This window comes from Pogona vitticeps, chromosome 4 (genome assembly GCF_051106095.1).
Source record: "Pogona vitticeps strain Pit_001003342236 chromosome 4, PviZW2.1, whole genome shotgun sequence".
In the NCBI taxonomy this organism is placed as follows: Eukaryota; Metazoa; Chordata; class Lepidosauria; order Squamata; family Agamidae; genus Pogona; species Pogona vitticeps.
The window spans coordinates 3,081,555-3,107,103 of record NC_135786.1 but is presented as its reverse complement, the minus strand read 5'-3'; the positions used below and the strand labels follow the sequence as shown (position 1 = coordinate 3,107,103).

Below are 25,549 nucleotides of genomic sequence, written 5' to 3'. Positions count from 1 at the left end.
AAACCTGCAGTGGGGCAGAGACCCCCAAGTCTGTCTATATGGGGGTCTTCATGCACTTCCCGCTTGCTTTCCTTTGTCCACCCAGTGTGGGAAACAGCTGGAGCACATGGAACTTCGGTATGCACATGTCAATGGTTTCTGTGTATCCCATAATGCGCGGGCATTGAGATCTCATACTAAGAATCACAAACACTAGCTCTCGAACTGCACAGAATTTTCCCTTACAAATGATGGTGGCCAAAAAGAGGGGTGGGTGGGATGGGAAAAGGAGAGACGGTGACCTTCCCTTGATCAAGGACACGAAAGCCGAGGTTGAGTGACCTGGCCAAGATCGTCCGGGGAGCCAGTGGCAGAGGGAGGGATTGGCAGCCGCTGCTCTGCAGATGCGGCGGTGGGAGTTGTCACCTGGCGTATCTGGAGGGCAACGAGTCGGTGGAAGGCTGTCCCGGTCGGGCCGTTTTGTTGCTTTGAATGGGGATGCTTAAGTGAGGAGGGTGAGTCAGCTTTTGAGCAGGGGTTCCTGTGTTATTAGCGATTTAAATATTTTAGCAGATGCATTGAGTAGCTATGAATAGGAAATGAGGCTACCTAGTCAAAATCTGCCAAGTGCCACTGCAGTTTTTAACTGGCTGCAAGGCAGGAGCCTGTGCTGTATACACCGGTGGCGGCGGTGGCGGGGGGTCTACAACGTTAGCAGTAAGATCATGACACGCCATCGGTGAGTGAGTTGCAGCCTAGCGTTCTCTAGCATTGCAAGTGATTTCTGGCTTGTGTAATAATTCCAGAAAATAATTCCAGGCCAGCCATGCTTCCTTTTTAATCCACTATGATCGACTGCACAGAGGACATGCTAAGCTGGCTGCCAAAGTAAAATTATTGGTGAAAGTGAGTGGTTCTTTTGCTACACCTATAATGCTTCCTTTTTTCCAGTAGCTTCAGGGCAGGCCTGATGGCCTTCCTTGTCCGCACCTTATGTTCACAACAACCCTGCAAGGTATTCTAGGTTGCAGAAAGGCGACTGGTCCAAGATCTCTCCATGAGCTTCGTGGCCAAGAAAGGCCTCCAAGCTGGGCCTCCTGAGTCTTGAGGTCAAACTGCTACACCCACAGGGGCTCTCCATTAAATTCCAAACTTTTAATCACTATACACTGGCACACATCCATGAAACAGAACCCAGAAGAATAGGGTGGAAGAGATTGGCAAGGTGATCTGAGACATAAAACTAAGAGGGGGGAAATGGCATTCCAGTCAAAACTCATCACCACCCTGAGTTTATTAGGCAGCCAACCCGTTGACTTTCTTGCCCTTGTTTTCTACAAAGTGGACACCTGTTGGGCGTCATATGCTACCAAAAAGTAGGGAGAGGAAAGGAGCTATTACAGAGTTTTGAATTTCTGGTCTCTGGACCAGGAGACGTCCAGAGAGCCGCAGAGGAGAATAGCTACAAATTCTCCAGAATCCACTTCTTTCTCGTTACCTGGCCCATGAGTCTCAATAACGCACAGAGACATTTGTAGGAGAAAGAATTAAAAAAAAAACATTACTTACAGTTGAATGGAATGAAGGACTTGCATAGGATGCTCTCTTTACGGCATACATACTTAACCGACTGATGGAGTTCTCTTTGAATTCAAAGGCTGGAAGGAATGATGGGTTACCGCTGGAGAGACAGACCATCACCCCGGTCCAGAAAAGTCCCTTGCAGTCATACAAAATGCGGTCAGCATGTGAGGTTGTAAATAAAACTTCAATAGGAATAACCTTGACCATTCCTTCACTAGTGGCTTTACACACATCGTTCTGTTTCAGCACCTCAGTTGTGAAGCATGTCTAATAATTTCTAGAAAAAGAGATGCCGGAGCTGTCTGGAAATGATGGCTACTGTTTGGTTTGGAAACTCTTTCCTTTAATTCCCACTTTCTGAGGATCTGGTATAATGATTCGGTCCCCAAGGGAGCACACTCTGCGCCTTCTCAGAGGCCCTTGAATCTTTCTTCGCCCATTCCAGGGCTGAGAGAAGACTGCCAAAACGAATGCGGGCAACGCGCCCTTCAGCCACCGACGCCTCCCAGAGTTCTGCTGCTCACTCCCCTTCTCACCCCACTTTTACAGCAGGGCTCTGCACAGTCACTGCCTGAGGACCACAGATATTGCATGTGATCACACACACACACAAAAATAACACAACATCCATGTTTATTTTGAAGCTTTCCCTGCTTCTCTGATGAAAAGTCTGACAGCAACGGTCCTAAAGGAGCTTAGTCTTTCCAGGAGAGAACGCTGGAGAATGACGGTGTTTCATTAACACAAAGCACTCAAAGTCTTTGTTATGTGTATTTTATTTACAAACATCAGTGCAGGTCCTAGCTGGAAACAAAGAGAGCTCTTGCCAGCAGGAAGCATGGCTCCAAATTTCTACTCAGAGTCACTCGAAGACCATTTCGCCAGACCCTGTCCTGTTGGGGCTGAGCCTTACCTACTTGGTGGTTGTTGTGGGTTTTCCGGGCTCTTTGGCCATGTTCTGAAGGTTGTTCTTCCTGATGTTTCGCCAGTCTCTGTGGCCATGGGCATCTTCAGAGGGCAAGAGTCAAAAGTCTGTCCATGCCTTTCTTCCTCTCCAGCCCCGTGTTCATGTAAGGTTCATGTAAACTCGCCCTCAGAGATGCTAAGGGATCAGGAGGCTAACTATTGTTACCTGTGGCTCTTTACTCCCTGATGAATTAAAAGGAGAACGACAGGTAAAAAGGGGCTGTATATCGTGAATGGAGAAATGTGACTCTTTGTCTCACTTTACTGTCTCTCTCTGAGGAAAAGAGAATAGGGGTCCTCTCTGCGAAGGGAAGGGGGCATTTGTGCAAAGGATTCCCACAACTCACAAGTAGACCTTTCACCATCCTGGACTTATCCTTAACAAACTTCAAAACGATCTGGATAGGGTGGAGCACTGGGCTGAAAACAACAGAAAGAAATTGGACAGGGATAAGTGTTTAAAGGCCCCTATTGAGTCCAGAGCTGCTTTGAAATAAAAGACCACAGGATGGACAGGTGTGAGAGTTCATCTTGCTTGCCAAGTCCTTGGAAAAAACCTGAATCTCTCTTCCCATATTCCCATCTTTGCCGGGGGGGCTGTCCATTTCCCCACCCTGCTTAGAGAATCCAAAGAATATCTTCAGGAGACCTCCAGATGTCAACACACTTCCCTCCAGATGTGTTGAATAACAATTCCCACCATTGGAGAGATGGAAGATGTAGTCTATGGTGTGATGCAGTGGCAAACACACACACACACACACAGAGAGAGAGAGAGAGAGAGAGAGAGAGAGAGAGAGAGAGAGAGCAACTGAAATTCTGGGCCACATCAACAGCTGCAATCCTCTTGGCATAACTTTATGCTGCGGCAGCCAGCCCCTGGGCAACAGATTTCCAGTATCGGCTCCCATCACCCTAAGTCTCCCAAATGCTTCCCCAAAGCAAAAGGGATCCTTAGGGGATCCTTGAAGCCTCAAGTGGGTGGGAAGTATAAAGTTTTTAATTCTAATAAATCAGAGAATACCTGCCACTGGATTATAATGTCCTCTGGCTCACACGGCTTCCCTTGATGCCCATAGGATTTCAGCCATAGCCTTCAGATCAAGAGAAATAGCGAGCCCCCCCCCTTCTCTCTCTCCTCTGCTCTGGTCAGATCTCACCCTCAAGAAAGAACGGTTGACAGATCTGGGATACATTTAGCCTGGAGAAGAGAAGGCCGGGGAGGTAATACGATCGCTGTTTCAAACCCGCCAAACATGGAAACAGAGATAGAGAGAATCATGTACAGCTTGGAAACGTGGAGACCTGGTGGGGGTTGGGTTGAAGAAACGGCACTCTGCTTATGTTTAGTAGTCCTGTGGCCTTTATTGTGTCCTTATATACCCTGTTTCCCTGAATATAAGACTAGCTTGAAAATAAGCCGTAGTATGATTTTTTAGGATGCTCGTCATATAATCCATGCTCCAAAGATAAGCCCCAGTTACGTGAAAACCTCACCTTCCACCCTTGTGCAGCAGTCAGAAGATGACATGAATGTAAAATAAAACATCCCCTGAAAAAAAAAGCCCTAATGTGTTTTTGGAGCAAAAAAATTAAGATAAGACCCTGTCTTATTTTCAGGAAAACACAATATATATATATATTGTGTTTTCCTGAAAATAAGACAGGGTCTTATCTTAATTTTTTTGCTCCAAAAACTCCTAGAAAACATCTTTCTGGGCAGAACCCATTTGCAGTGTGCTTTGGCTGAAGTGGGTTTCGCCTCCTCAACCGCACGAGGAGATTGCTTAGCAGCAGAGTCTCATAAAGGCTTTGGGGCGGGGAGGGTAAAAGCTGAAGTGGTCTCAGTGGGCCCCGAATGCTGGCTGGATGCAGGCTGTATTCCCAGCTTGGCTGACCCTCTAGCCTTCCTCTGGGAATCCACAGAGACTTGTACTGACTCTGGTGGCGTCAGAGCTTGCTTCCTGCCCAGAAGGTGTCGGGTCAAATCCCTGCAGGGAAAGACTCCCCCCGCCCCCGTAGATCCACCACCATTCAGTGGACTAATTTCCAGAAGGGCTCCGGGCAGTCAAGCCAGCCTGTTGCAAAAAAAACAAGCCTCTGACACCTTAAAGACTCCGAGATTTACTACAGCCTGAGCTCATGCTCTAATAAATTGCTCAGCCTTTAAGATGTCACAGGACTGTCTCTGTTGTTTTCCCCAGTCTGTCAGGGCAGAGACGGAGCGGGAGAGACTCAGACCCCTTCATGTGCTTTGGTGTACAACTTCCATCAGCACAGGAGAAGACACTTTCTGATTCAAGACCAAATGGCCCTTACTGCTGGAGACTCTTCCTTTCCTTTGCCACAACCAAGAGGAACCTCCACACTCCCAGGAAGAGTTTTCATCCCGAGAGCCAAACTTCGCTGCCCATCCCTCTCCTCTCCTCAGTCCAGATTGCAACCTCTCCTTTGGCTTGGCTTTTTCCACTGATGGGCCATTGAGCCTGCAAGATGAACATAAAAAGACCCATTAATCAGAGGGCAGGTTTTCCTCCCAAGGATCCTTGAGGATCCATCTAGGACAGGCCATTCCCCAGCAAGCTGCTTGCCAAGGGCCAGGGACCTGGTACATAGGCAGCCCACATGTTCCGTTGCCACTGAGTTCTGGAGTCTCCCCTTGGACAGCAAAACTAGCCGTTCAGGACTTGTCCGAGCAACACTGAGCTTACCATCCCTCTTATCAGAGGTGTACTTTGGGTTGGGAGCTTTTAATGGTGAGTACAGAAGGTTAATCAGGAGGGGAGATGGTCAACCCAAGTTGACGTGCTCATGGCCAAATAAGCTTGACTGTACTAAGGACACCCTTAGGCTTTTAGGAAGAAAGACAGTGTCAGGTCAGAAAATCTTGATGCCCATAGAACTTTATAGATCACTAGGGAAAAAGCAGACGCCTATGTTCACCACAGCTGGCATTTATCCCAGAAAGGGTTAATTCCAGTATGAAACCACATAACCGTTTCCAATCCTATAACAATTCCTCTAGCTATCAATGTAAAATAAGTCGTTTCATTGTTGCAATGGTGATCAAATGGAAATAGACATTGTCTTGTCTGTTTTTAGAAGCTTTATTTATCTATGTTTCCTAAGCATAAAATACTTTGAAGTTGTTGAGAACACACAAAGGCGGCTTTTCAACCTGTCGTTCTTTGAGGTGTCTTGAACTGGGCATCCAGAACCTCCAGGTATGCAAAGCACACCTGCTTCCATGGGGTGGGACCTTTTCAGGACCATCTTCAGTAAGATGTGCGATAGTTTTCCATACCAACGTACCGATGGAACAGCACAGAAGGTGACATCTCCCAGAATCCTTTAGCCAGCATGTTCTGGGGGATTCTGGGAGCTGGAGTTTGAAAAAAAAAAAGATTTCCACCCTCTCAGCAGACCAGGGATCTTGGGGTGTCTGCAGCTCACCTCTTTCCCTTGCCCTCTTAGGACACTGCGGTGGCTCTGTCTTTTCCCTCGCAGCTTGCCTCTCCGTTCCTTTTACTAACGCATGGCACCAGCTCCCAAGCTTGGCACCTTTGCCCTGCTGATCCTCAGCCAAGCAAACAACTCATTGTGAGTCAGGGAAGCACTCCAGCTGCCTCCACGCATCTCATCTGAGCATATCTGACAAAGTTCCTCTCCTGGATCATTTTACATTAGGGGTTTGTGTGTGTGTGTGTGTGTGTGTGTTTAGCATGGGGCGGGGAAGGCTGGATCATGCTGGTGGGAATGGGGGATGTCAAATAATGACTTGGGGGGGGTCTCTACTTATTAATCATCTCCTAGTACACATGGTCCCCATCTTCCCCTCATGAAGTGTCATAAAAAGCTACGGAGAACTTTTGAGGCTACGTCAGAATGAATGCCCCTCTAGGCATTGTGGTAGAGACCCAGAGGTCCACACACACAGCAGCCGCAGCGCTCTGCCAGCCCTGTGCTATACCGCTGGGAGCATGGCACATGGGGTGCAGACGACAAAGGCCAAAGCGGAGTTCACATTGAAATAGGGGGCTTGGGGGGCACAAGTGGGGAGGAGTGGGAGTCCCCAAGTGGGTTGGCTCTTCTAACAATACAGTAGAAACATGGGTGTCTTAGGAAGGGCCATGGTTTGAGTAGCTGTGTGGCATAGCGGTTAAAGCAAAAAGCAAAGCAAAGTGTGCTGCTTATATGTCCCTTCAGCGCTGCCTGGGGACTGTACTGCAATGGATGCAGGAGAACGGGCTGAGGATGAACACGGACAAGACAGAGGTAATGAGGGTGGGCGCCCCCACAGTTGGTGGCCTGGGAAACTCCCTCTCTTTTGGGAGGGGTGACTCTTCCTGCCAAGGATTGGGTCCACAGCTTGGGGATCCATCTGGACCTGGCACTCACTATGGAAACCCAGGTGGTGTTGGTGGTCCGTACCGCATTTTTCATCTTAGGCGGATAGCCCAGCTGTGGTCCTACCTTGATGTTGGGGCGCTCACCACCTTGGTGCATGCGCTCGTAATCTCAAGATTAGACTGCTGTAATGCGCTCTACGTGGGGCTGCCTTTGAGGCTGTTGTGTAAACTCCAGGTGGTGCAGAATGTAGCGGCCAGACTACTTAGTGGGGTGAAAAAATACCAACACATCTCACCCACTCTGGCCGCATTGCATTGGCTGCCCATCTGGTTCCGCATCGACTTCAAAGTGTTGATGCTCACGTATAAAGCCCTAAACGGTTTAGGGCCTCAATACTTGGTGGAATGCCTACTTCCACCAAGATCTACCCATGTCAATCGTGCGAGCCAGGAGGTGAGGCTGAGGAGCCTAACGCCGAGGGAGGCCCGGAAGGAAAAGACAAGAAATCGGGCCTTCTCGGCAGTGGCTCCTCGCCTCTGGAATAACCTTCCTCCTGAGATTCGTGTGGCTCCCTCGCTGGGTATCTTTAAAAATCAGCTAAAAACATGGGTGTTTTGGCAGGCCTTCCCCCCCCCCCAGTTAATTCCTGATGTCCCTCTTTTTCCTCCCCCCCCATTGTTTGCCCCTATTTTGTCGACATGTTTTTATTATGTAAAAACCGTTTTTTATATATTTTCATTGTGTATTTCTATGTTGTAAGCCACCTAGAGTGGTCTTAACCGACTAGATAGGCAGGATATAAATAAAATAAATAATAATAAAATAAATTATATACTGCCCCATAGTGCTTCAAGCACTCTCTGGGCGGTTTACAAGTTAATTATGCAGGCTACTCATTGCCCCCCCCCCCCAGCAAGCTGGGTACTCATTTTACTGACCTCGGAAGGATAGAAGGCTGAGTCAACCCTGAGCCGGCTACCTGGGATTGAACCCCAGGTCTTGAGCACAGTTTTGGCTGCAGGACAGTGGTTTAACCACTGCACCACGAGGTTAAACTGCAGTATTGCAGTCGAAAACTCTGCTCACAAACTGGGTTCAATCCCAGGTCGCTGGCTCGAACTTCACTCCGTCTTCCGTCCTTCTGATGTCGGTAAATTCAGCACCCAGTTCACTGGTGTTTTTGTGCGTGCAATGTGTCGCTGGCCTAATTAAACTGTAAACTGCCCAGAGAGGGCTTTTAGCGCTATGGGGCGGTATTTAAGCAGCACGCTTTGCTTCACCACCACCTCGTTTTCAATCAGAGACAATCCTGAGGCTATTGGACGGGAGCTTAGGTTTTTTCTTTTTCCGGAGCATCCGATTTGTGTATTGAAGGACCCAGATTCAGCACCCAGTGTTTCCAGGCAATCTAGCTCAAGAGAGTTTCCCAGGTTCATATGAACTTCAGTCCAGAGGTGGCCAAGTGCCAGCTAATGCCTCAGCTGAGGACCCTGGTGTCAGGATCCAGGGAGACGTCCCTTTCAGAGCCTAAGGGAAGCCCTCCTGGAGAAGGCTGGTGGTCTGCTCACTCTGATCTCTGAGACACCTTCCTCAGGATGGCCAGACTCTTAAGGAGCCTGAAAGCAGGGCGTGAAAGTGACCTTCTTTGGTCCTTAAGGCCAGGCAAACAGAATGGGAGGAGAGATACTTTGTAGGGAAAAAGCCCCGATTCAATTCCCACCCTTTCCAAGTAGTTCTGGAAAGAACATGGTCAGGACGTCCCTCCCCAAAACCAGTTTCTTGTGTCACACAATCCTCTCAATCCATAAGGCTAAAGGTGAGTGCACCGAGGGAAGCCAGGAAGGTAACGAGGAGGTACTGGCTTTCTTGAGAATTGCTCCTAATTTGTGGAATAAATGACCGGATGAGGTGCGTGAGGCTCCGCTGTGCCCGAGATTCAAGAAATTATTCAAGGCAAAAAACGGTCTGAAACTCAACATCAAAAAAACTAAGATCATGGCCACTGGTCCCATCACCTCCTGGCAAATAGAAGGGGAAGATATGGAGGCAGTGTCAAATTTTATCTTCCTGGGCTCCATGATCACTGCAGATGGAGACAGCAGCCCTGAAATTAAAAGGCGCCTTCTTCTTGGGAGGAAAGCGATGACAAATCTGGACAGCATCTTGAAAAGCAGAGACATCACCTTGCCAACAAAAGTCCGAATAGTCAAAGCTATGGTTTTTCCTGTCGTGATGTATGGAAGTGAGAGCTGGACCATAAAGAAAGCAGACCGCCGAAGAATTGATGCCTTTGAATTGTGGTGCTGGAGGAGGCTCTTGAGAATCCCCTGGACTGCAAGGAGAACAAACCTATCAGTTCTAAAGGAAATCAACCCTGAGGGCTCACTGGAAGGACAGATCCTGAAGCTGAGGCTCCAGTACTTTGGCCATCTAATGAGAAGAAAAGACTCCCTGGAAAAGACCCTGATGTTGGGAAAGTGTGATGGCAAGAGGAGAAGGGGACGACCGAGGATGAGATGGCTGGACAGTGTCTGCGAAGCAACCAACATGAACCTGACACAACTCCGGGAGGCAGTAGAAGACAGGAGGGCCTGGCGTGCTCTGGTCCATGGGGTCACGAAGAGTCAGACACGACTAAACGACTAAACACACACAGAGTTATATATAAGGCGGCCTTTAAGGACAGCTTAATGTCAGATTTCTATATACCGGTTATGTTGCCATTTTGATTACGTCATTATATTTTTATGGGAACGAAGTGGGGGGGGAGAGTTTCGCTTGTTTGCGCACCACCCACAGCAGGGATGGGGGCTTGTGAGTCACAACCCGCTGTTGAGTCTGACTTAAGAATGTAAGGGCGGCTCTCCGGCCCCTGGAATTGGACTGGACTCTGGGAGGGGCTCGAAAGACTTCGATTCGACTTGAGACTTGGACCCATTTTCCAAGTCGTGTTTTCGAGTCCCTATTAAAGATGGGCCTCCCCACCTGCTCATACCACAGCCGCCGCCACCGTTCTCAGAGGCAGCAGGACCGGCTTCTCTTCCAGGATCCGGCTGCTGCCTCTGCGCATGTGCCCGCTGCCTAGCCGACAGGCTGGCAGATGCGCAGAGGAAGCAGGTCAGCTCTGGGAAGGGAGGTCAGCCCACGGTCCTGGTGCATCTGCACGTGCCCTCCCGGCTTCTCTTCCAGGGCCACCGTCTGCCCGTGCGCACCCCCTGGGGAGGGGGCAACTGATGTGAGACGTGGAGCCATGGGACTCAAGACTCCACCCCGAAGACTTGGAATCAGACGTGGGACTTGGACTCGAAGGCTCAGACTCGGATTGAAAGACTTGCCAACAGCCCTGACCCAGAGAAGTGTGAGTTCACTAATTGGACAGGAGAGGAAGGGAGGGAGGGACCGGACTCTGGGAGGGGCTTGAAGGAAGGAAGGAAGGAAGGAAGGAAGGAAGGAAGGAAGGAAGGAAGGAAGGAAGGAAGGAAGGAAGGAAGGAAGGAAGGAAGGAAGGAAGGAAGGAAAAAGAAAGAAAGAAAGAAAGAAAGAAAGAAAGAAAGAAAGAAAGAAAGAAAGAAAGAAAGAAAGAAAGAAAGAAAGAAAGAAAGAAAGAAAGAAAGAAAGAAAGAAAGAAAGAAAGAAAAAGAAAAAAGAAAAAAAAGAAAAGGACGCTAGCCATAAAGCCACTGCCAATCTATGTAGAGAGCCTCAAGCCGAGGAAACCAATATCCTGAGCTGGTATAAAGCAGCTTGCTGTGGCATTCCAAGGTACACCACCTCTGTCCATGGAGTTTCCATTCTACCTCCTCCTCTTTACATCGCTGCTGAAAGGCACATGTGCTGTGAATCCTTTCCAATACTTTACAGTATACAAATCTGATACTGAATCAGAAGGGAGAGCCATCCGACCCAGCCTCTAGCTTCTTGCCGTGGTGGAAGAGATGCCTCCCGAAGCTGTCAGGAACGGCAGCGGGTGCGAACTTGAGGGATCTGAGGTTGGGGTGGGGTTTCTGTGCAGCAGTAGAACAGAAAGGGGTGCAGGGCTACAAGCAGAAGAAGAAGCCAGCAGACCCTTGGGGAAAAAGGAGGAAATGGGCCTAGCCTGGTCGGTGAACAGATTTTGATACACACCAAAGAACAGAACTGGAAAAGACTACCTTGGGGACTCCGTCTCCCAGCATCCCCAGGCCAGCACATGCTCCCTGGGAGGGACTGTGTGTCTGGAAACTGTTAGAAGAAATAGTATTCCCAAGTTTTTCCTTTGGAAAAGGGGAAGCTGTTTTGCATCTGCACAATCCCTGGTGAATGTCTGTACATTTGTTTGTTTGTTTGTTCATTTGCTCCTTCGTTTCTTTGTTTGGGTGTCACAGTTTCAGGCTGGCTTTCAGCATAAAAGTCCTCCCCAGGCGATGTTTAAACACTCGCCTCCATGATGAAACGAGGTAATCGTGTTAAAAGGTTCTAATAACCCTGTGGAGGAAGAGGACCACCTTCGGTGCCCTTGGTGAGCTGTCCGCCTTTGCCCCAAGGGGTCTGCCAGAGGGAACCCCCCCCAGCCCTGCCAGTCCTCAGGGGGGCACAGAAGGATGTTGGCAAGTCCCTGACGGGGAAGACTAGGGAGCCAATAGGCTGTAGGGCAGATGTAGGGAATAAACAAGGAAGAGGTGGAGGTAGAGAGCGAGGGGCCATGGCAGGGAAGGAGGAATCCCTGGAGACCACTGAGGCCACTGAGTCAGAGGAAGAGAGGACCACGGAGCCACTCCTGCATGCTGAGGAGGTGGGAGGTTCTGCCTACATTGAGGACCGAGTGGGGTGGGGCACACACTGTCCTTGGGCAGAGCTGTCTACCCCACAGAAGGGATCGGGGAAGGGGCATTTGTGAACGGACACCTTCTCCATCCATTTCCACTCCTCACGGCCCACTGGAGACCTCAGCGGCCGGCAGGGCAGCCGGCCCACAACTCAACCCAACCCAACCCAACCCAACCCAGAGGAGGCTCTGGAGGTACAAGATTCACTGTTGCCTCTAGGTTGTTTTTTTTCCCCCCTCCATACTTCTGGTTAGGGTTTGGATCTCCTTATTTATGTCTTTGTGGGTTGGGGGAATAGTGGCGCGGTTTAACTACTGTTCTGCCTGGTCACTGACAGAACACTGGTGGGATAGAAATTGAATGAATGAATGAGTGAGTGAATGAATGAAGGAAAGTGATTGAGAGTGAATGAATGGGTGAGTGAATGAATGACTGAGTGAGTTAGTGAGTGAATGGATAGATGATTAAATGAGTGAGTGAGTGAGTGAGTGAGTGAAAGAATGAGTGAGTGAATGGATGGATGAATAAATGAGTGAGTGAGTGAATGGATGGATGATTAAATGAGTGAGTGAATGAATAAATAAATGAGTGAATGAATGAATGGATGGATGAAAAATTAAGTGAATGAATGAATGAATAAATGAGTGAATGATGAATGAATGAATGAATGAGTGAGTGAGTGAGTGAGTGAATGGATGGATGAATAAATGAGTGAATGAATGAATGAGTGAGTGAGTGAGTGAGTGAGTGAATGGATGGATGAATGAACGAATGAATGAATGAAGGGTGAAAGGAGCAGTGTCTCCAGGGGAACCCTCTGGTTGTGGCAGGGCCTTATCAATGCAGGCCATCCTTATGGGGCATCAGCTGGTTGGGGCAATTATTTTCAGCCACATCAGCCACAGACTCTGGACATCCCTGCGGAGATAACAAGGGGCCTGGAAAGGGCATCACTGACCAGGGGGCTAGTGCTGCAAACTCAAACCCCAGATGGATGGATGGGTTGGGAGCGGATTGTTGTTTCCCTGTCCTTTTCTGCACCCCACTCCCCGGACTCAATAAAATCATGTTTAGACAGTTCTACAAGGGTGGAACTCAGGGAGACCACACCTGAGGAGGTTTTGCCCACCACCCTGGTGCCCACAGACACTAACGACAGAGATCTGGGCTGGCCTGTAAGAAGCTTTGAAATAGAGAAGGGTCATCCCTACATTCTTGGAGAGAGAGAGAATCACCTGGATCTGCCTCACTTAAGGCTTAGACCCCAGTGCTAAGGGTTTTCAGCTATAAAACATCTTGGTGCTTTTTGGTGCTTTTGAAAGAGGAAAGCAGAAAAGCAGGAAATTGGGGAGACAAATATAATGACTGCAGAAGAACGACGTAACTCCAAATGCTGTCAATGAAGAAACTGAAAGAATTAAAGATTTTCTATAGGTCGTTTCAGTCATCAAATCCACACCAGTGCTGGAGCCAACAAAAAGGAGAAAGCGGAAGATGACGGAGGCTCAGGAGGCCATGGAGGAACCAGGGAAGTTCATCAAGTGGAAGGATGTGACATTGGAGACCAAAGGGAAGAGAATCTGCGCTATGGGATACCTGATCATGGTGTAGGGATGAGAAAGCTGGACAGCGAAGAAAGTCAACGGGGGGGGGGAATGATTCATGTGAAATGTGGTGCCAGGTGAGAGGGGGAGAGCTGTCTACACTTTTGGGGGCAGAAGGCAAAGCGGGGAGAGTGAAGCCCCTCACGAGGAGTCTGGTCCAGATCTGATCCATGGCACTTTATGGGCCGGATCCCTGAGCTGAGGAAATCTCCCCTCCCTCTTCTTGGCCAGCAGCATTCTGCCCAGGCAGGAAGGAGGGGCCGGGTTGCCTTTCGGGCGTCCTGCACCTCCCGGGCATCCGGGCAAGGGCCACGAGGATGATCGCCCCCTGAAACCCACCCCCAGCCCCCAGCCCGGACCCCCACCCCTGTCTCATGGGGAGAGCCGGTTCCCTGACGATCCAGGTGCCGCCGGAGCCCTCGCCTCGCTGCAGCCCCGTCCAGGGGCGCCTCTGCTTCCCCAGACACCCCCACCCGCGACGCCCCATCACTCCGAGACAAGCCCTCTCCCCTCGGAGGGCCATAAGGACAGGATGGCATGGCCAGAAAGGGGGGGCGGAGCGGGGGGGGGCGCGCCGGGCAGCGTCTTGGGCAACGCCGGTCACACTCCGAGCTCGGAAGAAGTTGCCCAACTGCCTGGGGGGGGGGAGGATCCTGGGGGGCTGGAGTCCTCCAAGTGAATGAGTGGATGGATGGATGAATCCATGAGTGAGTGAGTCCCCCAAGTCACCGAGGGGTCAAGGGAGCGGGGGGGGCAGAGGAGACTTCGGGTTGGGGACTCAGGGGGAGGGGCGGAGAGGGAAGAAGGGAGGGACCGAGGAGGGATGGGCGCCGGGCGGGGAAAAGGGGGGGGCGGGAGAAGGAGGCGTGCCGCCCTCCCGCCTTGATCGGGAGGGGGGAGGAGGAGGGACGGAGGGAGGGCGCTGCCTGCCTGCCTGCCTCCCCCTCCCCCTTTTGCTCCCTCCCTCCTCCCTGCTCTCCTCCCTGCTCTCCTCTCCACCCTTCTCCATCATCATCTCCTCCTCCTCCTCCTCCCCGCTGCCTCCTCGCCTCCCTCCCCCTCCCCCCCTCCCTCCCCCTCCCCAATCCGGCCGCTCTCTTCCCTCCCTCGCCGCCGCTGCCTCCCCTCCCCTTTTCCTGCCTCTCCTGCCCCCCCTTTTTTTCCCCTCCCCTCCGGCTTGCCTGGCGGGCGCCCTCCTCGCTCTCTCGCCCGCTCTCTCGCCCGCTCGCCGGCTGGCTGGCTGGCCGGCTCGCCTTCCCTCCCTCCCTCCCTGCCTCCCTCCCTCCGGAAGTCGGCGGCTCGCCCTCCTTTCTCCCTCCGCCTCTCCGCCAACATGGCCGCGAAGTCGGACGGAGCCGCGGCGCCTCCCGCCTCCTCCTCCTCCTCCCCGGCCGCCCCTTCGGGGGTCCTGCGGCGGGAGGGCTCGGGCGGGAGCCTGCCGCGGGGCGGCCGCCGGTTGGGCCCCCGCCCGCCGCTGCCCAACCCGGGCCCGGCCAGCCCGGCCTCCTCCTCCTCCTCCTCCGGGGCCGCCGCCGCCGCCGCCGCCCCCGGCCCGTCCTGCTCGCTGCTGCTGCTCCCCCCGCCGCCGCCGCCCCCTCCACCTCCACCTCCGCCTCCGCCGCTCCAACCGGCGCTCCTCCGCCCGCCGCCGGGCCGCGAGTACAGCGCCCTGGACGGCTGCTGGGTGCTGGGCGCGCTGCTGGTCTTCTTCTCGGACGGGGCCAGCGACCTGTGGCTGGCCGCCCACTACTACCTGGGCGGGCAGTACTGGTGGTTCGGCCTGACCCTCCTCTTCGTCCTCCTGCCCTCGCTGGTGGTGCAGCTGCTCAGCTTCAGGTGGTTCGTCTACGACTTCGCCTCGCCCGCCGCCCCCACTGCCACCCCCGCCGCCCCGGCCGCGGTCCCCGGGAAGGGCAGCGCCGCCGGCCGCGTCAGCACCAAGGACAGCGCCCGGAGCGCCGCCGCCGCCGCCTCGGGCTCCCCGCCGCCGCCGCCGCCGCCCTCCTCCTCCTCGCTGGGCGGCCGCCCTGCTCCGGGCCCGCGCGGGGGCTGCTGCCGGGTCTGCGTCTGGTTCCTGCAGTCGCTCATCCACCTCTTGCAGCTCGGGCAGGTGTGGAGGTAAGACGGGGGGGGGGCGGGAGAGAGGCGCCCTAAAGGCAGGCGGGCGGGCAGGCGGGGAGTGGATGGGGGGGCAAGTTCGGGGGCAGGGGGCGGGAGAGGCTGGACAGGCACGCGGACACCCGCACGGGCACACGCCCACCCACCCCCGTCCCCACCTCAAGGCACCGCGGGGCGTGCGGGAGGGAAGGGCAGCCTGCCGTTGCGGCCCCTCCCAAGTCCCGGTGGAAAGCGGCCCCGGGGGCCAGCACACACACACACCCCCACACACACCGCCCACCCCGAGGAGTCTCCTCGCGCGTAGGCTGCTGGTGCCCGGCCCCGCCGCCGCCTCCCTCCCGGCCGCCTCTGCCTTTGCCCCGCCCTCTCAGAACACCCCCCCCCCCTTTTGGGCCTTTGCTTTGCCCCGGGGTAGCCCCCACCCAGCCATCCCGCTCAGCGGGGCGCGGACGGGGGGGGCGCGGTCAAAACAGGCCGTGTGTGGGGGGGGGAGACGCCCCCTTCCCTGGTCACCCCACTGGGCCTCCCTGCCTCGCGTTGAGACTGCAGCTTCGGACCCAGGAGTACGGGGGGGGTGAGAGAGAGAGAGGCGGGGGGGAGGAGAGAGGCCAGCCCCCCCTCCGCCCGCCTAGCTTGACCATCTGCCGAAGCGCATCGCAGGGACGGCGGGGGGGGCGCGGGGAGGAGGTGAGCGCTACCTGCCTGATCCCTATTATGCTCGGGGAGGGCACTCGGTGTGCTTGGATCGTGCCTACGCGGCCCTGCGGAGTGGGGGGGGGGGAGCGCAGACCTCCCCTTTGTCTGTATGGAGGTGGGTGGGTGGGGGGTCTGCGTGGGAAAAGGTGGCCGATCTGGGATCCGTGCCTTGGGCCCCTAGGAAAGCCGGGCGACCCTCGGCCTCCCCCTGACTCGGCGCTCAGCGGTGGAGGTGGGCTTTTTTTGGTCCTGTGCTACCTTTGATTTATGGAAGACACTGCAATGTGGGGAAGGGGGTGCCGTGCTGGGGTCTCTCTTGAACTGTAAGCGTGCAGGGGAGGGGTGGGAGAGAGCCCTGGAACAAAAGGTCGGAGGGCAAGCGGGGGGGGGGGAAGGCTCTGTATGGGAGGGAGATAATTGGATTTTCCAGCCCCTCCGTTCCTTGGGAGGTAAGAGTGGCGCTCAGTGGTGCTTCGGCCATGGTGTTGGGCCACCTCGGCTGACCGTCAAGAGTGTGCTTTAGCCCTGGTCATCTGGCCCAGCTAGGGGCTCTGGTGCCTTTTGTGTGGGTGGGGTGGGGGGGTGGGGGGTGTCCCAGCTTCTCTTGCCTCCCAGCCCATGGGGAAAGGCTATGGGCTGCTTCGGAGGAAGGCTGTGGGAGAGACTTTGCCATGCTCTGCCCCTGACTTTGTGAGAACGCAAGACCAGAGCGATGGGCACACCTCCCTCTAAGGCAGTCCTCAGCCATTCAACACATGGCCCACTCCCTCCAGCTGGCAGGGTGGGAGGGGAAAGCCTTTGCCCCCTTCAGGGCAGCAGGGATTATCATCCTTGCTTCTTGGTGCTGAGCATTTCTTGTGCAGGGCTGGGTCGCCGATGGCCACATCCTGCCTCCGTTGATTCTGCAATTCCATTGGATTTGGAAAGTTCAGCTCAAAGCCTCTGTGTCAGCCAGAAGGCTAGCTAGTGTTCTTTGGCTTAAGCATTTTTTTTTGGAGTGCGGCCAGCTTCTTGACATGCACAGAGAAGACCCTCAGGAGGCCCTTGGCTGAGCACAGGGAGGAGGGAAATTTGAAATGGAAAGGGGAGGCCCAAATCCCAGGGCCTTAGGAGGCCTTTCAGTCCTTGTTAAGGATCCTTAACGACCCCTGAGAGGGGACACTAGAGATCTTAATGGAGGTCATTAGTGGTTGGATAGGCACATCCAGTCATAGATAAGAAGAGGATGAGGATGAGGATGACAGAGAAGAATCTTTGTCTAGGCCAAATACAGAAAAGCTGCACACGATTGATGCAGGAGGAACGGAAAGGTGCCGTAAAGGAAATTTAAGGGAAAGGGAGGTAAAACTTAGAAGGAAAGTTCCCAAGACAGAAGGCTTCAAACACATACTGGCGTGGGGACTGGGTGTGTGTGTGTGTGTGTGTGTGTGTTACAGAAAGACCTGCATAGACCAACTGCTTAATGTGCAGATGCCACATCAAACTGGCTAGCGTTTGAAGAACCCACAAGACGTTTCTGTTGATTTTGGAGCCACAAATGTAACTACACTCTAGGAAATGTGTACAGTCGACTCGGTTTTCTAGCCACAGCCCAATTCCTCCCCACCCCACCCCTCGCACTCATTTCCTTCCCCTGCCTTTAATCCCACTCCCTGGTCGCCACACCCCCCCCCAAAGATGCTGAGACACCAGGAGGAGCCAACCAGACCCTTGGGAGCCCGGTTAAGAGAGAAAGCACAGATGGGCCCGAGAAGCACCCCCCCCCCTCGCCAGCCTTTGCCTCTTCCAACCAAGGGCTCTTAAGACGAAGCCCATTTCCCGGCAGGTCTATTTCCTCAGGGCCCGATTATTGAGCTGCCGGTTTGCTATCTACATCCCAGACTGCTCTTCCAGGGCTGAGTCTCCAAGCCCAGCCCCCCCCCCCCCCGTGCCGTGCAGCACAACCGGCATCTATAATGGATCTTCCTGCTAGATGGGAGAGGAGGCCGGGCCATCCAGAAACGAGGGGGACAAGCCAGGGCTGTAGGAGGGAGTGCTTGTCCTCCGGCTCTCGGGTGGGCAAAGGGACGCCTCGTGCACTTCTGACGGTGGGTGTGTTCTCTATTGTCACCACTCTGCACAGACTGGGCAAAACTCTTTGGGAACACAGAGCCGCTGATGGAGACTGGCGGTTCTTCCTTCCTTCCTTCCTTCCTTCCTTCCTTCCTTCCTTCCTTCCTTCCTTCCTTCCTTCCTTCCTTCCTTCCTTCCTTCCTTCCTTGCTTCTTTAGATGTTTCTGTTCCCATTCAAAAATAGGCCGGCGTTCCTCCCATTCATGATTCCAGCCCATTCTTATATCCACTGCTGACAAGGGAAACTGACAAGGGAACGCAACAGGAATGCGCTCTTCACAAGAAATGCTGCCTCAGTGGATTCCATCCACCTGCAACATCGCATACATCTGAATTTTCCTTACATGGGGGAGGGGGGTAATGCCACGTGCAAGGCTTGCCAAAGAGCCCAGCCAACTCCCTTTTGTGGCCACAAAACCCTTGACGATGGTGGTGGGGTTTGGTGGTTGTTGTTTGGAACATGGAGAAGCTCCCAGTTGCTTCAGCAATCAGAACAATTCAGCCTCCCGATTCAAGGAGCGCAGCTTGCGGAATGTGAATGGAAGAAATTGCTAATTGCCAGGCGGAGGAAATTGCCCGAGTTCCGCAATCATGCTAATTCCGATTGGGACAGGAAGTGGGGTCGGCCAGACCTGAGATCCTCCGGTGACTTATGGTGCGAGATCCCACAAGCCCTGGATCGCAAGAGGAATATTTTGGAAAAAAAAGGAAAAGGACAGGTCACTTCAGTGTTGCCAAGTATACCGTGTGGGTTTTATCTCCAAGAGATTTTTTTTAGCTCCCAGACATTCACTGAGAAGGTTCTGGGAAAGGGGTGAGAGAGAGACTCGGTAGATGGGGAAATCCTTCACCAACCGGCTCCACATGTTCTGCCAAGGGGTCACAAATTCCTATGTGATTTGTGCCTTCCCTGGGATCTTGCCTGTGGGCTGGAATCCTGGATTAGGACGAGGTTAAGTTGCCATGATGACAGGTGCAAGGAGAGATCAGAAAATTGCGTCCTTTGGACCACTGCCTATGATGGCTGAGAGATTCTGGGGTTGAGAGAGTCCCAAAAGACAATTCCCCCCCCCCCCAAGGTCCGGGCACAACACGCAAGCAGGTTGAAGCTTGGGCTCCATCTGTCTGAAAAGCAATGCAAGATGGCGCATTGGAAAGACTGCCCAAATACCCTCTTTTACTACAACTTTTTATTTTATTCTAATCTTATTTTGTTTTGGTTACCTCCGGCCATTGGTCCTTGTTTCCATTCAAAAGCAGAGACAAATTAACGTGCAAAATATTGCAAGAGAACAAAACCATTTACTTTGTAAAGGCACCATTAAAGGCAAACGAAGGAATACAGATGAAGTCTTTGGAGTATTGACCTTTTAGAACCCCACTCCAGTTAGTTGCCCAAAACCCGCCTGTCGGTATTCTCTTGGTCTGCCTGTTGCTGCTTACCTGCTTACTCACCTGCGTGCAGCTTGCTGGTGAGGAAGGTGACCTTGTTCAGGCGCTTGGCAATCTGAGCACAGAAACCTTACCCTTTTGGACCACAGAATCTGTCAACCAGCATGGCTTTCTGGAAATTCTGGAAGCTGTAGTCCAAAAAAAAAAAAAGAGCAACATTTGGAATTCTCCTGTCAGTGCATGCACACACTCACACCGGAAGCAGGGAAAATCAGGTTCCATGCCCTGGATTGGTTTGGCTCATGGGCTACATTCAGCTTGCAGCTTGATTACAAGTAGGGCAGAGCTGTCCAGTGTTATCTTTTCCTTGCGGGCATCCTTTGAGGTGAGCTTTGAAAAATGTGGCCAGCTAGGGCCATCCCAAAACCATTTGAATCAAGTTGTGGCAACATTCCCATGCAACACTGAGCCCCAAAGGGTAACAGCCAGAGCTGCTGAACTCCACCTCCTGGTGGGACCCAGCCCATTGATGCTATTTTAGGCTGCCTTCACTGAAATATAGTCTCCAAATCCTGTGAGTTACTACTTCTCTTCTGTTCAGCACTGGTCAGTTCTGGACATCACACTTCAAGAAGGATGCTGACCAATTGGAACAAGTTCAGAGGAGGGTGACAAGGATGATCAGGGGGAACTGGAAACCAAGCCTTAGGAGAAAAGGCTGAAAGAATTGGGCCTGTTTAGCCTTGAGAAGAGAAGGCGGAGGGGTGATAGGGTAGCACATTTCAAATATTTAAAAGGCTGTCCTACAGAGGAGGGGCAGGCTCTGTTCTCGATCACCCCAGAGTGCAGGACATGCAACCATGGGCTCAAGTTACAGGAAGCCCGATTTCAGTTGAATATCAGGAAAAAAAACTTCCTAACAGTTAGAGCAGTACGATGGTGGAACCAGTTACCTCGATTGGTGATGAGCGCTCCAACCCTGGAGGCCTTAAAGAGAAATTTCAACCACCGCCTGGCAGATCTCCTTTGATTTGCATTCCTGCCTTAAGCAGGGGGTTGGGCTGGATGGCCTTAGAGGTCCCTTCCCAATCCATAATTCTAGGACTATGATGCACTTTCCTTTTTTCGGTAACCTGTGCAGAAGCACTTCTTAGTGGATCTTGTTAATGTGCAGGAGAAGAGAAACCTATTTGAACTTTCTTCCTCCTGCACCCAAATGCCTTGGTCCTACCCTGACCACCCCCAGCCGGAAGAAAGAAAAGGTATTTGGAACAGGTACGTCCTGCCCTTTGGTTTGCTCAGGAGGCTCCCCCCTCCCTCCCTCCCCCATCTTTTGGTGTGTGTGACTACAACAGTATCCCTAGGCAAGTGTGAACAATCCATGACAAAAATCTCCCAAGCTAGAAAAGTGCCCAAATGAATTTCTGAATGGTCGGGGGCCAGTGGTGTGGACTTTACATTTTGGGGCTCCCGCAGCTTGAACGGTTATGGGGCCTCATTGTAGCCAGCAAAAAGGTCTGGGTCACCCCTGTTCTCCCCGTCAGTGGGGCTGTTCTACAGGGGATCTTCACCACTTTTTTTAAAGCGTGGACCGCAGTCACATCTGGGGGCTCTCCAGGGACCAGGGGCCCGGAAGCATAAGCTTTATTAGTTTCATAGGAGGTCTGCCCCTAGTCGAAGCAAAGCCTGAGGGACCTCCTTTGGTCCTCGGTTTTCCTGGCAACTTACAAAACCCTAGGTGAATTGTTTCACATGATGGGGCACGATGCAGATCTGCTCAATTTCCATGGTGTGCAAATATTGCAGGACACGGCCTAGCCTGTGACATGATGTGGGTTTCACGCCTTACTAGCAAGGGAGGTTGATAACACGGAGCCTTGAAAGGGGGCAGCCAGGTGTGAATTGGTCTCCAGGGACCAGGTGGAAGGTACCTGTTGGATGGAGGCATCACAGAGGGGCTGTGACGGGTGAGGGAGCAGCTTGGCCCTTTCCCTCCGTCCCTCCCTCCTTCCTTTCCGGCTCCACCAGGCAGGGCTTTAAGCCAATTAAAGCTGACCCGCTCAGGGAGGCCCTCCCAGCCATGGTGGCTCTTGAGCCAGTATCAGTCTCTCTTCTAATCTGGGGATTTGTGGCTCCACTGACCGGTTAAACGCTGTTTGCTAAACCCATTAGCAAGGCTGGATTTGGTACAGCTAGGAGACGGTCATGGCTAAGAAGTGATGAATTATTCCTGGGCAAATTGTGCCTGGAAAGAGAAGCAGGCAAGCCGGTTTCACCCCCTTCCCCTTCCCCTCCCACTGGCTTCTCTTCAGCCCGGCTCTGGGGGCATGGCCTCTTGTGCCCAGAAGGGGTCACGGAAGGAGCTGCAGCCCTGGGACTCCGCACCTCTTGGCCCTGCCCCAGAGCCCTGGGGGCTCCCCCGAGGGCTGAGATTCAGGCCAAGGATTTTTGGTTTGCACAAATGGCCGAATGACCCGGGTCAAGGGGGGGAGGATTCTTTCTGATGCCCCAGTTCCGGTCAGACCCGACAGCACCCAGTTAGACACCGGGTCAATCTTAGTCCGTATTGTGCCAAGTGCAAAGTGTGTGTCCACCATCGCTCTGTTTTGCAATATTATGAAATCATAAGCTTTGTTTAGAATCGCAAAACCTAGCTTCCAGTGATTTTCAACTGGGGGGGGAAGACATCTCACAGAAAACAAACAAACAAAAAAGGTAATTTGAATCTCAGGGATGTGACAGGACTTTGAGGGGGGAGGAAAGAGTGCAGGCACTTACTGGCACATTTTGCCCGAGCTCACACACCCCAAAGGCCAACCCAGGCCAAGTATCTGGTTGGGGTGAGTCTACACGTTGCAGTCTTCCTGATTCCATTTCTGCAGTTACTTGTATGTTTGTGTACACACATGCACAAAAATCCTCCTCTTTGAGTATCCGCTTTGCATCTGACCATTTTATTGTCAAGACGGCAGATTCTGTCTCCACGCACAGCCAGCCAGAATGCTTGTGGCTTGCTTGATTGCCAAGAGAGAGCCTCTGGGAGGCCGGCAGACTTGGAGGCGCAGAGAGAAGCACAGAGCAAACGGGGAAGAACCTGGTGGCAACTGAAAGGCTGACACGTTTCCTCTGGCACAAGCTTTCGTGAACTGCCGCCCACCTACATGGGGCGCATCCCGCTTCATCAGATGCATCTCATGGGATGGCCACAACCTGCAAAAGCTGGTGTCCAATAAATTGTGTTGGTCCTTCCGGTACCACTAGACTCTTCAGCGTTTTTGCTGCGACAGAGTCACATGGCCGGAAACTTCTCTAAAGCCAAGCCAGCTTTGAATGTTTACGATGCCTGCTTCTAACACCGACCCTTGCCAGTCTAAGTGTGGGAAGAAAAAAAGGCAAAATTAACAGTGGACCTCTGTTTTGGAGTTGCACCCATTCTTTTGGAAACCCATGATGTTGCATTCCAAGACTTCAAAGAGCACTGGAAGCATAGGCGATCTTAAGGTCTTGCGGGAAGCCAGAAGGACCACATTTTTAATATTTCTAGTGGCATGCTCTAAAAGCAGGTGTTATGCCCCAAGTCAGTTCTAGAGACTCAGCACATTTATGCAACACTGAATGGTTTGCACAACCAACTGATAATCTGTAAAACTATAGAATTATAGGAAGCGGCCTCAAAGCGGACTCACATCCTCACCAAGAGCTGTGGACGCTGACCAGTGACTGCTTTCCATCAAGCTGTAATCCTCTTTTTGGACTTCAGCTTCCAGAATTCTATTAATAACCAGTGGCCATGCTGGTTAGGCTTCTGGGATTTGAAGTCCAAAGTAACTGGATGTGAAAGGTTAAGGAACCTTTATCCGCCAAGGTCCCAGGCAGGAGGGTGTTTGGGGGTTTGTTTGTTTTTTGGTGTGTTTTTTTAATCCAGATGGTGCCAGGGACTGCATGCAAAACAGACGCCCAGTTAGCCATGGAAACTCTCTCTCTCTCTCTCTCCTTCCCCCTCTCTCTACTACAGGGCCCACAACATTTGCAATTGGTTCCATATCACTAAACCAAACACAAACCTAGTTTACATTGCCTTCATTCGTCCCTCCCGCCCCATTTTTAGAACCTTTTCATTATTTAGAAAAAGTGCTGGTCTGTTAGTTGGAAAGGCTTGGCAACCTTGAGGGTTACAAGATTTTCATTTGGTTGTCAACCCGCACCTGCCCTTCAGCTCTGATCTTGCAGCAATAAACTATGTTCCGGATAACATTGTAATTGTGGAAATTACAATGTTTGGAAGACAGATCTGCATGGCAGACTGGAAAAGACAGTGATTCGTGGTTTACAGCGCCATTTTTCAAGGTAGGCATTTACCGCCTAACTGTACATATTAAATCTGTGGAACGCCTCGGGTACCTATTTTCTCACTGTGCATAATGGGTTCTGGAGTGAATGGATTTGTTCCGAACAACAGGGTCTACCTGCCAGTGGTCATGGCTTGATTAGTGGCTGATCTGGAGTCTTGCATCTTGGAAGAGTTGAGTGTTTCATTCTTGGCAAGGGAGACAGAGTGGCGACTCCTCCTTCCGTTGACATGCTCCTCCTTCCTGGGGCCCATCTCCTCCTCCTCTCTGCTTGAGGTAATTATGGGCTGCCTTGGTCCAGCTGATGTGTGGGTACCTGTGCAAAGGACAGTTCTGCCGTTGGACTCAGGATGGGAATTTATGTTTTTTCCTTCTCGCTGAACAGCAGGTGCTGTTTATCATCTGCCACTGCTTCTTCCATCCCCACTTTGCTTCGGAAGCCCCATTTTGCTCAAAAAAAAATAATATTTACCTCCATGTCAGGCACGCATACACGCCCAGCTCCAGAATGTACTCTACACCCCCCTTCTCCCCCCCACCCCTCCGTCTTTGCTGAGCAACAAAAGCAGGAGTGTTATTGAGCTGCCAGTCACAGCTGCCAGGTCTAAACTAGATCGATCGCTGGGTTGGCTTGGTAGAAAGCGCCTGCTCAGTGCAAGACTCAAGGCTGGCGAGCTTGCAGAAGCCGAGAAGCTCTGCACTTGAGCAATGCCCCGATAGGGGACTACTGCCTGCAGAGGCAGCCCAATTACCGGGTGGAGCGACTCTTAGAGTAGACACAAGGCTTTTTAAGGGTGGATTTTTTTTAAACCAAGAGTGCACCATGACCAGAAGGGGGAATACCTGGCTCAGCAACGGTACGGGCAAAAAGGATCTTGGCATCATCATAGATAACAAACTGAATATGAGCCAACAGTATTATGTGGCTACAAAAAAAGAGGCAAATGCTATTTTAGGCTGCATTAACAGAAGTAGAGTTTCCAAACCCTGCAAGGTGCTAATCCCCCTCTATTCAGCACAGTTTAAGCCTCACCTTGAGTATTATGTCCAGTTCTGGACACCACACTTCAAGAAGGATGCTGACAAATTGGAAGAAGTTCAGAGGAGGGCGAGAAGGATGATCAGGGGGCTGGAAACCAAGCCTTAGGGGGAAAGGTTGAAAGAACTGAGCATGTTTAGCCTTGAGAAAAGAAGACTGAGGGGTGATAGGATAGCACTTTTCAAATGTTTGAAAGGCTGTCCTGCAGAGGAGGGACTAGATCTGTTCTCGATCATCCCAGAATGCAGGACACGCAACAATGAGCTCAAGTTAAAGGAAGCCAGATTTCGGTTGAATATAAAGAAAAACTTCCTAACTGTTAGAGCAGTACGACAAGAGAATCCATGACCTCGATTGGTGATGAGTGCTCCAACGCTGGAGGCATTGATGGCCTTCCAACTTCATGATTCTAGGGTTCTATGAGGAAGGTCCCTTCTTTGAAAGGGTGACAGGGGATGATGCTATTTTTAAAGGCGTCCTCAAGTGGAAGGGCTGTGCAGTCCCAGGTCTGTTTTAAAGACCAATCCCCTGAGGGAGAGGGAGTGGCAGGGGGAC

General features: G+C 52.2%; 2 protein-coding genes across 3 annotated transcripts in view; one reads left to right on the top strand and one right to left on the bottom strand.

Moving 5' to 3' along the window:
* LOC144588812 (uncharacterized) overlaps positions 1-25,549 on the bottom strand; it is an 856,730-nt gene that overhangs the window by 112,999 nt on the left and 718,182 nt on the right. The window lies entirely within an intron of this gene.
* The window catches only part of XKR7 (XK related 7), a 75,976-nt gene continuing 64,626 nt past the window's right edge, over positions 14,200-25,549 (top strand). Inside the window, exon 1 of one of the 2 annotated variants that reach the window (XM_078392252.1) lies at positions 14,200-15,406. In XM_078392252.1, coding sequence (XP_078248378.1) covers positions 14,622-15,406 — 785 coding nt within the window. In that variant the 5' untranslated portion in view covers positions 14,200-14,621. The remainder of the gene's footprint in view (positions 15,407-25,549) is intronic. The other variant, XM_072996615.2, reaches the window with a different exon arrangement.